Source organism: Nothoprocta perdicaria, unplaced genomic scaffold, assembly GCF_003342845.1.
Source record: "Nothoprocta perdicaria isolate Ctin4 unplaced genomic scaffold, notPer1 scaffold_28, whole genome shotgun sequence".
Lineage (NCBI taxonomy): Eukaryota > Metazoa > Chordata > Aves > Tinamiformes > Tinamidae > Nothoprocta > Nothoprocta perdicaria.
In genome coordinates, this window is record NW_020455510.1 from 1,719,239 (window position 1) to 1,734,272 (window position 15,034).

At 48.3% G+C, this 15,034-nt stretch overlaps 1 protein-coding gene across 2 annotated transcripts in view; it reads right to left on the minus strand.

Moving 5' to 3' along the window:
* Positions 1-5,298: 5,298 nt before the first annotated feature.
* Positions 5,299-15,034, minus strand: part of LRP5 (LDL receptor related protein 5) — a 125,032-nt gene continuing 115,296 nt past the window's right edge. Inside the window, exons 18-23 of one of the 2 annotated variants that reach the window (XM_026041246.1) lie at positions 14,031-14,267; positions 13,188-13,298; positions 10,466-10,702; positions 8,457-8,596; positions 6,068-6,165; positions 5,299-5,754 (exon numbers count right to left, since the gene is read on the minus strand). In XM_026041246.1, the coding sequence (XP_025897031.1) occupies positions 5,493-5,754; positions 6,068-6,165; positions 8,457-8,596; positions 10,466-10,702; positions 13,188-13,298; positions 14,031-14,267 (1,085 nt within the window). In that variant the 3' untranslated portion in view covers positions 5,299-5,492. The remainder of the gene's footprint in view (positions 5,755-6,067; positions 6,166-8,456; positions 8,597-10,465; positions 10,703-13,187; positions 13,299-14,030; positions 14,268-15,034) is intronic. The other variant, XM_026041247.1, reaches the window with a different exon arrangement.

A 15,034-nucleotide genomic window follows, 5' to 3' on the forward strand; every position in this document is an offset into this window, starting at 1 on the left:
GTGGAGGAAGCTGCCAGCTGTTCGCACAGCCTGGGAGGCCCTGCTGCACAGAACAGCTCACCGAGGAGAATCCTGCTCCACAGGAAAGCCTGGAAAGCTGCCTGTTCCTCGGGGTGATTCGGTGCAACATCTCCCATAGAACAGGAGGCCACAGTCCAGACCTCCTTGTTTTCCCCCAACAGTAACCTCACCTTAACCTGAGCCACGGCGCACGTCTGTATGGCACCGCATCCATCACACGGCTGCTCCCGGGCCCATGGACACCCAGCAGTGCTGCCCAGCTGGAGAGRACATGCTGATGCATGTCAACATCTGCACCTCCTGCTCCCACCACTCCTGTACATCTCAAAATTCCRAGTAAGGACATGGCCACACTGCCCTTATCCCCATGTCCAGGACAGCCGCAAGGCGGGACTCGCTGTCGCTGTGGCAGGTGCTGAAACAGCATCACTCATGAAAAGGGATGGTCATCGCATCTTTCAAAAATATTTGTTATAAAACAAATCCACAAAATCTACAGTACAAATGCAGCATTTGTTAACTTTACAGATATTTATCCAAAAACATAGTTACTTCAAACAATTTGGGTTTGTTAAAGAAATCTGCACTTTGAAGGCCTGAAAATGARGTGAAACCCTCCAACTATTTTGTCATCAGCCAGCTCCTGCAGTTCACTTAATGCTAGAAAACCATGCTTTGAGAAGTGATTGGTGAAGACTTTCTGTAAGAGCACAAAATTCTTACGGTTTCAGTGAGAAACGCTGTAGTGACAGTCAGAAAATAATGTCAGTTTAATCCCCAGATACATACCATGAGCTGCTGGCATTTGCTTTTAGTGCAGGGCATTGTGCATGAATAGTGAGATGTGGAAAGGGATATGGGTATAGAAATCAAAATTCACAGCGAGTAGAGCATCTAAGAGAAACTCCACCGTGGCAAACTCAAGATGTAGATGCTCTAAAAAAGTTCAGAACTTAGCGGTTTTCAGTTAATGCCATAACTTGCAGATATGTTATAAATGAACAGAGCCTAAAGGCAAGAGAAATCCCGGCTAAAACAAAATACAGTCAGCGCCAGCCTCTGGGGGCACCTGTGATTTAAGGCTTTCCTTTCTATTCCCCCACCTTTTAGGATACTCAAGGCACTTAACTTTTGGGTTTGTTTGCCTCGTGCAATGACAAATTCTAAAAAAAAAGCTACACATATAAAGCTGTATTAAATTAGGCTGTTTATGGGATACACTTTTTCATATAAATATAAAAGATCAATTTTTTTAAATCATAAAAYTTCTTGGTAGTCTTTGTATATTCTTGTACATTTATAATAGCAGCAGTTACAATACGTGTAGGTAAGGAAGGCAGGCTGGGGAGGAGCTTAGCTCGCMATGCCTCTGGATTTCCTCACGGGAGGAGCGTCGCTCCCCGCTCCAAGGAAGGGGCTCTGGAGGGAGCATTTGCTTTCCCAAGACGTGAGGRCAGGTGGATGGGTCCATCACTTGCTGCAGCTCTCAAACTCGCTTTCCTCCTCTTGTGACTCATTCCAGGCATCTTCTCCGTTAGCTTTGCCAAAGCCAGAGGCTCTTCGGGACTTACCAGGGAGTTCGGTCAGGCAGGAGCACAAGCTGTTTGCATTCAGCTCATTTCCATCAAATTTAACATCCATTTAATATCCATTTAATTCCCATTCCTCCTTTCTCCCTCTAGGGAGCGTGATCTTCCGTGGAACGGCCCACAGMGTGGTACAACCTCAAAACAAGCAACTTCAAAAAAAAAACCCTACCCTTTACAACGCCCCCCCAATAGTACAAAGCCTTTAGTGGCTGTTCTCAGTCAACAGAGCCAGGATTCAAGACAGGTTTAAAAACCCTCAYGTACGTTAATATTCCATTAGACGTGTGGTAAAAGCCTTGAGCTGTTTGGCTAAAGAAAGGGGTTTTTGCACGTAATGATGAACAGACACAGGACCTGAGGGAAGCGCCGCAGCGGGGCACAGCAGAGGCCTCAGCCATGGGGCCTGCCCCGAGGCCGTGGGGCCCCTCCAGCTGCTGGCGAGCACCGTGCTCGGGAGTCATTCACACASCAGCCAGGGGCTGCCCCGCTGCCGGGCCGCACTGAGCAGGGCCGTTGCTGAAGGGCCCCGAGCACTGCAAAGGGTATTTCCGATTCCGATAGCTCCGTGCCAGCACTCAGGTGTGTTACTAAGCATTGGGAACACGGCTSTCTTCTCCTTTCATGTCCTGGTTTTAGTGCAGGCCACTTGCAGCACGGTTACAAGCACAGCCCGTTTGTGCTGACGCAGCAAAGCGACTGTCCTCAGCAGAGATCTGCTGCTGAACAGGCCGAGGCAGCCAGCGCGACGCACGACCTGGTGAAGTTGGCCTTGACCGAGCCCCAGGGGAGCACCTGCCTCCTCTGCAAGCCACACAGATCAGGGTGTATTAACCAGCAAACCTGTTTCTCAGAAAGAAAAAATACATCTGCACTCAGCTGACTTCTTTTGACCTGGCTGTAATGGCACAGGCTTGTTTCTAGACCCGGGGAGCCAGGGACTATGGCACTACTGTAAACAAAACACCGCTACTTGCCCTGTAAACAAATTTAGCCTGATCTTTGCCTTAGTGCTCTTCAGAGGTGCCTCCAGAGAGGGGGCAGCTGAGACAGGAAGTAGAGATGGTGCCAGCAGCSTTTTCCCAGCGTCACCCAGCAGCAGGGGAACAAATTTCTTACCAGTGTTGCAAACTGCAGGGTGCAGAGCCTTTTGGCCAGCGGAGCTCAAGTAAACAGGTGACTCCAGGATTTGCTTGAAATTCAGGAACACTTCCCTCCTGCAAACTCACCCCGACCCCTTTTCTTTACAGATTCCCGGTGCTGCTACCCCTTCCCACCAGAAAGGATGAAGTCCCCGGAAAAGAGGACGATCGGAGCTGCAGCTTCGGCGCCGAGCTGGCAGGCAGGTAGGCTGCTCGCTGCTCAGGGACGTGGCCTTGCATTTAACACGGAAGCAGCCATACGCTTGTCCCTCGCTCGCAGCCACGAGCTCTCTGAGTGCTAATGTGCAGTCCCAATGAGCACAGAAAATATTTGACTAAACCAGTTCAGCTCACAGGCTCCAACAGATGATCCAGATACGTGCAGGGAAGAACTAGTATAAAATTTCAACCAGCTTTCTCACAGCACACTTGGAAATTAGTAGGTGTAATGTGCACCAAAACATAACTTTTCCCCATTGCACTTTCCCTGCAACACGGAATTGCCAGAACTTGTYTCTTGCATGCAGTAAGTCTATCTAACTCACTCCCTTATCCTGATAGAGGAGAAAATAGCATGTAGTTTCTATGTTTTAACCTGCACTGCACAGGGTGCAGACCACCCCTGCCAGGAGCACACACAGTGTATTTCTGGTGACCAAAGCGACACCTCCTACTCAAATCCGTGGTCTTTTCTGGCACCAGAAGTGCCGCAGCCCTTTGAAAGCCCATTGAGCCCATCCCTYGCCCAGCCAGCGCTGCCGGCCTCAGCCTCTGGTGCCCACAGCAGGCGAGGCAAGGGGGCAAGGTGAGTTCTCAGCAGACGTCAGCAGCAAGAGGCTCTGCAGGTCCAAATGAAGTTRAACACGACACACTTGATTCATCCTGTGCAGCCGCATGCGCCTCCTTCCTTCGAAAATAGCTGAGGTCCAGAAGAGCTCAGTCCTCAAGACAGGTAGGTAGCTCTTGGTAGTTTTCTTGGCCTCGACTCCTAATTTGTGTAGGATATGGATAGGACTCCTAATTTGTGTAGGATAAAGTGGTTAAGATTGCTACAACGTTCAATGGTGTAAAGGAAAAAAACAATGTCCTTTTGTATCTGGTGTCGTCACGGGAACACAGGAAAATAAACGTGCCATGTTCTTTAAGCGCTAACTGTTAACATGAAACAAATAACAAATTTAATAAATAAGCTGAAACACAGGAAGATCCATCTCCAGGTGAGGAAGAATGACTTTACTGTGAGGGTGACAGAGCAGTGGAACAGGCTGCCCAGGGRGGTTGTGGAGTCTCCTTCTCTGGAGGTCTTCCAAACCCGCCTGGATGCCACCCTGTGCCACATGCTGTAGGTGTGCCTGCTTGAGCAGGAAGGTTGGAGTAGATGATCTCTAGAGGTCCCTTCCAACCTTGAATATTCTATAAATTCATTGTAACTGGTGAATAGCTATCAAGCCTGAAGTCAAATGGGGTGTGTGAACATGGGCTACCAACTGCTGCATGGCAGAACAAGCATTCCTTTATATGACAGATGAAATGCATAAAACATCCTGTGGACCAGTACTCGTAATCTGCTTGACTGAAATGTGATCACATGCAAAGTGCTTTTATTTTACCAAATCATTAACACTTGTTCAGAGACCTACCAAGTCACTCTGAGATTGTCTATGACCTTGTCGCTCCTGGCTTCCCGCTGAACTCTTATGTCCACTGGGGATGGGGGGAAGATGACCTGGTCTGAAACTCCAGTACTGTATTCCCAATACCATGTTTTTCTCCATGCAAAATGTTGGCATCTCTGTGCTGCATCTCAAGCTCAGAAGTGACCTCACAAACCTTAGGTGTGAAGGTARCGAAAGCTACTTGAGGAGTTTTAATAACACCTAAGGAGTTTTAATAACACCCGGCGACGACGCACCCTGCCGTGGGACGACGACAGCASAAGGAGCAGAACTGCAGAACAGACCTGAAACCCAAACTGGATCACAGGGCTGAGCTCCCGGCCCTGCCCCTGCCAGGAACCAAGCCCTGTGGCCTGGAGCTGTGCGCTTCCCCTGCAGGTTAGATGAGTAAACGTGACCATCTCACTCTGCTTTGGGACACAGACATTGGATGGTGGCGGAAGCTCCTGCTAAAGGCTGCAGGAGCTTTGGTTTCATCACCCCAGAAACACTTCCAGTTTGATCCTAAGAAAATGGAGGGAGAAGCCCAAAACGCTGGTCTCRGGACACACATTCTGCTAGGAAGTGTTTAACTCACAGGCAAACAGGAGCACCCAAGGCCGTGGGATGAGACAAATAACTGCTACTGAAAAGGGTCTTCTTCCCCTCTGTGGGTAATCTTCATCTTTTCTTCAGCCTGCACCTCCCACAAAAGCCCCCTTTTCATCCTTTCTTCACATAAATAAAAAGATTTCCATGTACTTTACAAGTAAAAAGGTAACCAAAAAAAAAGGGGGGGGGGGGGGAAACCCTCAATGTCCCTCCCCAACTGCTTTGGAGATCAAGCCACTTTCACGACTTCAGAACAGCAAATACAGCACAAAAGAATGGAAATTAAGTTAAAAAAATCAATTTTATAAATATTCTTCCTCTGTACAATTTTTCACAGCCCCATCCCTCCCACCCATCCTTATTCACATTTCTCTTTTTAAAAATTCCCACCCCTATTTATTCTTTAAATCATAAAATATATATTTTAAATCTGTTCATATTTAAAAATATTTACAGGAAGGGTTCTTCTCTTGGGGTCAGGAGGAGTCTGTACAAGGAGAGGGCGGCGGGGGGTAGAGGTGGAAGTAGCTGCGCTCGGTGGCGGGGGACGGGGGGCAGCTCTCCTCGGCCGACAGGTACTGGCTGCGGGGGGTGGGGGGCGGCGGGTAGGGGTCTGAGTCCGAGTTCAGGTCCATGTAGTATTTGTTGGCCTTCCATCGGCTCGGCGCGTAGTCGCTGTCGCACACGTCGGTGCTGCACGGCGTCGTGGGGGGAGCGATCCCTCGGATCAGGTAGGGCCTGCCGGAAAGGGGGCGAAAGCAGCGGCGTCAGTTGCCATTTGGGGAGCAAGGGAGGAGGAAGATGGAAAAGGAAGGGCTGGATGCGGGAACCGTGTCTCATTGCTGCTGCTTAACTCAGGTTTTCGTTCAGAAAGCCGGCGTTTAGCACAGCAGCTAGAACGGTGTCTGCTCAAATGCGTGTTGATCAAGGGAGGGAAAAGTTGATTTTTTTTTTTTTTTTTTTTTAAAGATACAGACTGAACAAGAATATTTGTTTCATACCCAGAATGGAAGGACAGGAAGAGCACCAGCCCCCCTTGCCCGAGCCATACCTGTAAGATCTCGTGGGGGAAGGAATGTTTGAGGAGTAAAACATCTCCGTGTTGTACAGGGAGCGATCCGTAGCTGGCGAAGGAGGTGGGTTCAGGATCTAGGAAGGTGAAGMACAAGCAGGGCAGAAGTTTCTGTTAATGGTAAAGCTCTTTTTAAAGTATTATTTATGCATTAAACAGGTCACCATCATCCTTACTTCAGCTTCCTCCCTTTGCAGCTTGGATGGATTAATGCACTTAAGTCAGAGAAATCCATTCTGCCTCTGGGCYTAGGTGGCCTGCAGGCCTTTCACGGTAGGAATTACTCTTCCCAAAGCAGGAGGATGAATCTAGTCTTGCTGGTTCTCAGCAGCTCCTTGGCCATAAGGGCTGGCCTCATCCACAGCAGAGGCTGACAGGAGCAAAGGCTGTTCCACCTGCAGCCCCTAAACATSCCCCATCCACAGTCAGGTCGGGAGGCCGACTTTCTTTGAAATAACTAATATGATTCCATCCTTCCCTCAGTGCTTCCTTTTTACTGTCCTTACGTAAACATATTGTCTTGGCAAAGCTAGCGATGCAAAGAGCCCAGCAGCTACGAATAGTTAGGACTTGCCCTGGCCTGTGCGCGCCCGTACGCAGTCATCCTCACACCTATGGAAAGAGCTCATTGTRCTCCAAGAAAAATGCAGCACTCGAAGGTTCCTTCTCATCCCCTCGCGCACGAGGAGCCCTGCTCCTTTCCTGGGAAGCAGAAGCCCCAGCACGGCAGCCAGGACGTTGGCCTGGACCCAGGGAGGCGCTTCCGCACTTCCAACGCGGAGCAGCACCGCTGCCGACGGGGGCATCTTGCTCGCAGCCGGCCCGGGACAGAGTCCAGCCTGCCATAGTGACCCCATCCTTCCCCTCACCCTCCTCCTCGGAGAGGCGCTGGCCTGCTCCTCCTGGATCTTCTGCTGCTTGTGCCTGAGCTGCATCCACGCAGCACTTCCCAGCCACATGGAATAGAGCAAACGCATCAGCCGCGATGCCTGTGGCCATGTTCCCGGATAACCAACTGGCACAGCTCCATATCAGCTCCTCCCTGGCCTTCATCCTCTGCCAAGGACCACCCATGGACAGCACCACCCAGAACAAGTTCAGCAGAAGAAGCCAAGGCAGCCAGGTGCTCAGAGCTCTTAATAATTATGGAACCCAAACTGGGTAATTAGCTGCCAGGTAGAACTGATGAAAATACCGGGATCAGGCAGTACCGTCAGTGGGACAAAGGCTGCGCTACAGCCTCCTTGGGAGAAGCTGGTGGCCCTGTTCCCTCTCCAGAGAGAGGCTGACACTATCCTGCCAGGCCCCAGCTATCCTGACAGGCCCCAGGTCACATGGCCCTGAGAAGAAAACGTGGAAAAAGATTCCCAGGACCGCAGGCAGGTTAGTTTAGGCCACTCTCCAATGAAGGATTTGGATTTTTGGCCTGGCCAGTTCCCAGAAAAAGACACAAACAAATAAGCTCTGGGGCCTCTTTGGACTTCGCAGATTTATGATTTTTTTCTATTAGTGTACCTGTTTTTTCCCCTCTACCTCCTTTTTGGTGTAGCACTGACAACAACCAGGCACTATCATGAAATTGCCCAGCGAGTTACGGAGGCTCTGGGGGGGCAGGGGCCAAACTGAGCASCGAAGCAAGGAGGCTGCTGGGCTAGACTAACAAACACCTGCTAATCTTGACTAGCTTCTTGGTGGCTTCTCCAGGAAAGTTACAAGGAATACAGACCTAACCAATATTTCCTTATCAAGAGATMAGCTCACAACCCCCTCTCCTTCATCCTTATCTTTCCAAAACAAAGGGGAGAAGGTGCAGTTGCCTTTGGATAAAACACTGTCAGTCAAAATGCCTACACATAACACAGCAGTTTCTATATTTTCAGATCTTATTTTCCATCCACGCTCCTTTAAATTAATGAAACGCTGATTTGGGGGACTAAAAACCCTATCACATCCAACCAAAAACCTAAATGGGGACAAGACAGAGCTGGGAAGAGTTGAGCACAATAAGGTGATAGGCGGTCCCAGTGTTTGCTCCCTCTGTTCGTGCTTGGTTTTCGGAGTCAGCAGTGAGTGCCTCAGATAAACAGCCCGCCAAGCTCATTCCTTAGGCATTTTTTTCCTGCTCGGTCCTGTTTATCTTTTCGTGCCCCAGGTGCCTGCAGTGCATTGCGGCGCTCCACGTCACCGCGCCGCTGCCATCGGGGGTCACAAAGAGCAGCAGAAGGGGTCACCTAAATCTAACGCCAGGAACATCCACAGCACCTCCCAAGAGCAACTGTTGTTAGCATTAGATTCAGTAACACAAGTTTCCATCTTCCTTGTCCTGAGGGGGAGATACCTCACCCAGAGGTCTAAGTGCACAACATACCTGTGGGTAGAAAGTGGCTTTTGTGCTCGATGAGCTACTCGAAGAGGCTCCAGTAACGTGGTTTCTGTCATACAGGGGGGCACCGCTGCTTCCTCCCATGAGACTCATGGAGCTAATCATAGACTTCCCACAAGAGATGCCTGTGGCCAGAGGGAGAGGAAACCGCAGTTAGGTAAACCACAGCGTAACCTACCAGCACCAAGCAACAGCAGATCCTCAGCCTCGCAGACCCTTGGCAACTGCTCTGGTCCTCAGTCTGCACGCRCTGTTTTATATAGCGGCCTCAGGACTGCGAGCAACAACAGAGTTTCAACTTGAACTTATGTAAGCAAAAAAGCCCTGCTGGCCAAACCGTCCCCGGTCTCGCTGTGGCACCGCGCTCCCCACGGACTGTCCTCCCAGCCTGCTGAGACAGGAACAGCCGGGCCCGCCTTTCCACCCAAGGACTTCGCCAAGACTTTCTTTCCAACTAAACAAAGCTTGTAAAAATCATTATACATTGCACAAGGAAGCTTCCTCATTCCCTTGCAAAGAAGTTCACTTGCAAGTATTTCAGTAAGAAAAATAAAATATCTTTATTGGGGAAAAAAAGAAATAAAAATTACTGCCTAAACTGAAAGCTGACAGAGGCAAAAGGAAGGAAACAAGGGGGGGGGGTAGGAAAAAGGGAAGACAACATTCTCCAACTGTGCAACATCAACCTGCACTTAAATCACAGAATGTTTGAACTTCTTCCTGTCAGACTGCTTAGTGCTCACCCAGGATTTTAGTTTAGACGTTTACGGACATTTTTCAGACCTGGGACAGATTCTTATAAGCTGAGTGACTTTATTTTTGACAATCAACCACATCAAGCAGCACGTCACTTTTTCAAAATGCCGTGCTATTAGCAACGTCCACCATCTCTCTAGCGTCAACACTTAGGTGAGATTTTGAACTGTTCTAAATTGTCATAGCAACACAGAGCCCTGGAAGCCTTCTCTAGCTAGGTAAGAAAAGCTGGCAAATAAGCAAATAAGTTTATTTTAGTGTATACTAAGGTACAAAGGAGGGTCACCACACAAAAATGCTTGCCTCGATTAAGGAAAATCTAGTGGGAAATCCGTAGGAGTTTAACACRCCTCTGGAAAAGGTAACACCTGCTTTTCATCTTCAAACTGATTTTTCACCCTCAAAACCTCTTGATAATCCCCAAAACATTCTTGAAGGARCAACAGTTGACCACAGTCATTAGAGTGCATAGAAGGGCAAACCTAACTTGTGTCTGGCTATTCTCAAAAYGAGAAGAAATTTACAGTTTGCACATTCAGAAAATGTCATACATGGGTATTCTAACCCTGCCTGGTGGGGTTACAGGACACCATTTACTTGGCAGATTTCTGAATAATTTGAAGGAATGCTCTTTCTCTCCAGAGCTTTGTATTTAAGAGCTTGCTACCTTCTCTATGAAATGTATATTYTACATTCCTAAGAGATGTATTTTAAATTGAGTGTTTTTTGTGATGGCTGCATGAGGTTTCCGAGCCACTGTCTCAGCTGAACATGCTGTGTACTCTAAGGGCCCCTCCTCTCTCAGCAGAGCAGCCGCACGCGCTGCCCTGAGCGCCTGTCCTGCTTCCTGCGTGAGGTGAAGCAASGTGCTTTACACATGAGATTATGCTCCCAGAGAGCATACATACTTTGCCCAAAAAACAAACAGGAAATCGGTCTCCGAGATGAACTAAACCAAAGGGGATGTTTTCATTGCAGAGACACTTGAGGCATCAAGCAGACAAACACCACAAAGACTGCTTGTGTTTGTCCACATCTGTCCACATCTGCACCCACAGCTTCCTGTTTCTGTCTTGCTAGGTACCTGAGCAGACATAGCCTGGCACAACAACGTGATTCCCAAAATCTACGTGTGCCAAGGCACCTGGCATGTGCCCTTCGACATGCTGCCTCGTGAACCCTGGTAGCCTGCGGAGCCCCCGTGGGATCAGGGGATGCCAGGGCCCTGCCATCCTTACCCGTAAAAGTGCCGTGCTGGGAGCTTCCCGGGGCGATGAAGTTGAGCGGCACGTGCGGGGCGCCGCTCACGTACTCGTGCGGGAAGGGGCTGTTGGGCCCCGCGTAGCGCTGACACACGACTCGCTGGCAAACAAAATACATGCCTCCCATGACAAAGAGGGACAGGATTATTCCGATGACAGGCCCGATGGCACTGCTGTGTGGCTGTGGCTCATCAGAGGCTGGCTTGTTTTTTTCTGGAAAGAGGAAAAAGAACGAGGAAGCCATCAAACACAGGACAACACCGACAATGGAGCACTTGCAGCAAATCAGTCAAACTCACAATCATCCACACGGTGTCATTCACACAAAGTTTCTGTATCAAGCTCATGCAGATAGAATTTCATGTATTCTGAATTACTGCATTAAACTTTGTGCCTAGATCTTCCCTTTCTAAGGATTCATCTCATATCAGGATTGCTTTAACACTTAAAGAATTTTCTTGTTTGTTTGTTTTTATCAGTTGCAAGCAATGATCTGAATGCAGTACCAGCCTGAAAAGTTTTCTCTTTTCCCTCTGAATTATATTGGTCAAAGATAKAGGATATGTACAAACATTAAGTCCTTAATCAGAAAGCAGTCTGGTCTCTCAAAAACCATTGGAGCTCACAATAATGTTGAAGCACTGACAGAATTTAAGGGAGGGACAGTATATATCAAACACTGGGCATCTTCTTGGGTAAAATATCCCCCAAATAGTGACATTTTAAGAAGGAAAAAGTATTCTAAATGACTTGCTTTCTTCAAAAGGATCTTAGCAATTGCGAGGAAAACAAAATTCCTATCATCTCAAGCACTTTCTACCTCTTACTTCATTTTCCTTCCACAACACAGTGTTGAATAATAAAAAATGCAGCAGTATTTGAGATGAACCACGAATCCCCTCTCCCACTAACTGTGGGTAGCACATGCCAAATTCTTGCCCAAAAAACCTGACACCTCCCTGTGTTTTGCATGTGTGACACTCTCCAACAAAATAATTTTTTTCTGTTGTTTGCATATTTGTGTAAATTGAGGGAACAACACAAATACACTCCTACATATATTTGTGTATATATCTACATGCACAAAGTAAAAGACTCAAAAGAGAAATGGCCAAGGCCTGTAGGTTGTTACGTGATCAAATGGACCTATTGATCCCGTTAGCGCAGCTATRGGAAGTGAAGTGGCTCATAATACTCATAATACACATAATACTGTTCAAGTCCTGGCTACCTAAGATACGTAACATTTCTGCAGTGATTCTGGAGAAAGATTTATACCATCTTAGGTGACTGTTGGGCAGGAATGAAAGATGACTGAAATTAAAGAAGCTAAGGGAAATACAGTGATCTGCAAATAAACTCAACAGCTCAGCCTTGAGATTTCATTTCTGTCTTAAAAGTCTTCAGCTTATTTTCTGCACTTACTAGTGCAGGAAAGCTTTTATGTCAGCTAAGGATCTCACTTGATAACAAAATATAGAATATGAAAAAAAGGTAGTCAAAATTAGAACATATTCCCAAATTAGCCAATTTAAAACACAGAAATCTCATTTTGGTAAAACCCATCTTCTTTCTAATGCAAAATTCTCAGCTAGAAAGTCACAATCATATTTACTCCCTGCTTGAGTTCTCTGCTCAGTCAGGCAAGAAACCACAAAGGGCTCTGTCCCACAAAGAGACTCCAGAGGAGAAAGTCCTATGTCCACAGGGACCCATTTAAATCAGTTAAGACCTATTTGCAGGACTGGACCCAATATGCAAACAGGAAACCACTGCATTAGCTTAATAGCACAGAAGAAGTCTGCCAAATGCACAAAGAAAATAAACTAAATAAACCCACTAACTTTACAGTATCCAGGAAACTGTAGAGAATTGGGTGAGGGTCACGAGATAAATGGGAGATGTGGGAGAAGCACGAGAAGCATGTTCAGTCTGAAACTGCCAACGGGAGAGTTAAACAGATTCTTTTATTAAGTTGCTATTCTGGCCTCTGCTGTTAAACATTTGGGCTCTTTTCCTTTCGGTTCCTTGCTGGATGCCCTCCCGATGATGATGGAAAGAAGAAACAAGGTCACACTGGCAGGACCGGCCGACTGCTCCGCTCAGGCCAGCAGAGYGGCCTGCACTGGCACAGCACACTGAGAGCTGCCTTGTCTGCTTCAAACGTGACACACCTCTAAGGTATAAAGGAGAAAAACCCAAATTGCGAGCAGTGAAATCCTTGCAATTAGCCAGTGACCTAAAGGCAGCGTTATTAAGCAGCAGGAGCAGCACTTGTCTGGGACAGGTGTCTGGGACAAGTCTCAGACAAGTCCCACAAGAGTTTGACACTGGCCCTGTGCCTGCTAGCTCCTCCACGTAACTAACCCCAGCTTCCTCCTGTAACGGCAAGGGATAAAGCTGCATATTTTAAATTCATCCCAAGCTCCCTAGCTGCTCCGCAAGCTCCAAGCCATCCAGCASACTGGAATCATCTCCCCCGGGTATGGAGGTGAAAGCAGACCCATAGATCACAAGGCTGTTGTATCCTATGTGCCGGCTGCCCCTCACGCTCCTGCCCCTGCACAGAGCCACCAGCCTGCACGAGCACGACTGCGGTTAGGGGCAACTGCGAGTGGGTGCCCAGCAGGGCAGAGGGCAGGGCAGGGCGCGGGGCGCCGCGCCGGGACACGGAGCATCGACCCGCGGGACATCTCACCGCACAGGAGCTCGTCCGAGCCGTCCATGCAGTCCGGGAAGGAGTCGCACTGCTGCTTCAGCAGGATGCACTGCCCGCTGGCACATCGGAACTGGTTGGGCAGGCAGATGGCTGCACGGAAAGGCAGGAAAGATTAATTACTGCTGGCACGGGAGCGTTTGGGCCTCTTAAGGAAGCCAAAAGATGCAAGACATGAAGCCACAGCACATTTCATCTTTTAGCCCAGAGGCAGCAGAGCCCCTGCCTTGCTCTGAGGAGCCAGGAAGAATGCCAGCCTTACATAGTTCACATTATCTTATGTAGCCTTATATTGTGTAACTTGGATAAGTAACTCTACATTTCCTGTCTCTATCCAGATCCCTTTGTTTCAGCARAAAGGACTTGACTGCTACTGAACCTCTGAGCCTGAGTCTCTGCTATATCAAAACACATTAAACTATCAGTAAAGAGATATCCTACAGGGGCCAGGGGCCTGCACTCCTGGAAGCTTCAATCTAGTGGTTATTCCAAGAAAAATTAAGTCCATGTCTTCCTCCCCATGGCACTTTGCAGCRGCCACTGTCCAAAGGTGAACTGGACACGGCAGAAACAGCGCAAGCAGGAATGGCAATGCAGAAAAAATTGCATGTGGGACATCCTGTGGGACATCCTGACAGTTTCTTTCCTCCTTAGACTCTCTGAATATGGGCAAGCTCCCCCGCCCAGGATGGGTGGGATATAGAGAAAAAGGAGAATCAGTGGATAGCTGAGCTAGGGTTTTACACRTAAGACTTTTTCCCCCTTTGACACCAAAGATCTGAAATACACCACCAGAGCGAGCAGAAGCCCAGACAAGTATCTTACTGTCACAGTCTGCTTCATCCGATTTGTCCTGGCAGTCGATCTCCCCGTTGCAGCGCAGGTGAGCGTCGATGCACTGGCCCTTCTCGCACTGGAACTGCGCCGCGGAGCAGATGGGGCAGCTCTCCTCGTCGCTCTGGTCGTCGCACTCGGGGAAGCCGTCGCAGCGCCACGCCATGGGGATGCAGTCGATCTCCCCGGTGGCGCACGTGAATTGGTCGGGGGAGCAAGTCGGGGGCTCTGGAGGAAAAAGGAAAACAAAGCACATTTGCCTGAGCAATTTCAGCCTCTTCAATGGGTTACAAACAGTACAGGCTGTTTTGTTTGCTTGTTTGTTTTTCCCCATTGAAGATCTTCCGTGCAAATGAGAAGATTTCAGCAAAGAGAAAAACGGCCCTTTGCATAAGGAATGAAATTTTCCCAGCTGTGAACAGAAACCAGACGCCTGCTGATGGAAGAAGCTCGCTCTAGCACACGAGCACTGAGCTAAGGGCAGGAACTCCAAATACTCTGGCTCTAAGAACCACCTTTCGGAAGAGACTTTTCCGTGCATTAAATGAACACTCAATTTCTGCTTGCAAACCACATTTTGCAGCACGCTAATCCCTGCATTATGCTTGCCTGGAACAAATCTAATCAGAGCTTAAAATAATCTTCATACAAAACTGGGTTAATCATTTGGTTAGAATTAAGMAAGCTGGGACTTCCTTGGGACCTGCCTCTTCATGAACCCTAAACCCCTGGGATGATCCTGTTCTACACCCAGACTGTTGCTCGGGTTGCAGTCAAACGCTGAGACCCTTAAGCAGCTGCATTTAAAGAGATGCAAAGTTGTGTTGCAGGCAGATCGTCAGGGCTGTTTTCCGAATGGCAACAACCAAAGGACAAAGATGGTGCTTATCAGGAATCTACTGTAAAAAGTCAAACAAACAAACCAACCTCCTAGGTCTTACGTAGAGCAAATTAGCAAGCATTTTTTAACTGCTTGTATCCAACAGGCCACTGCA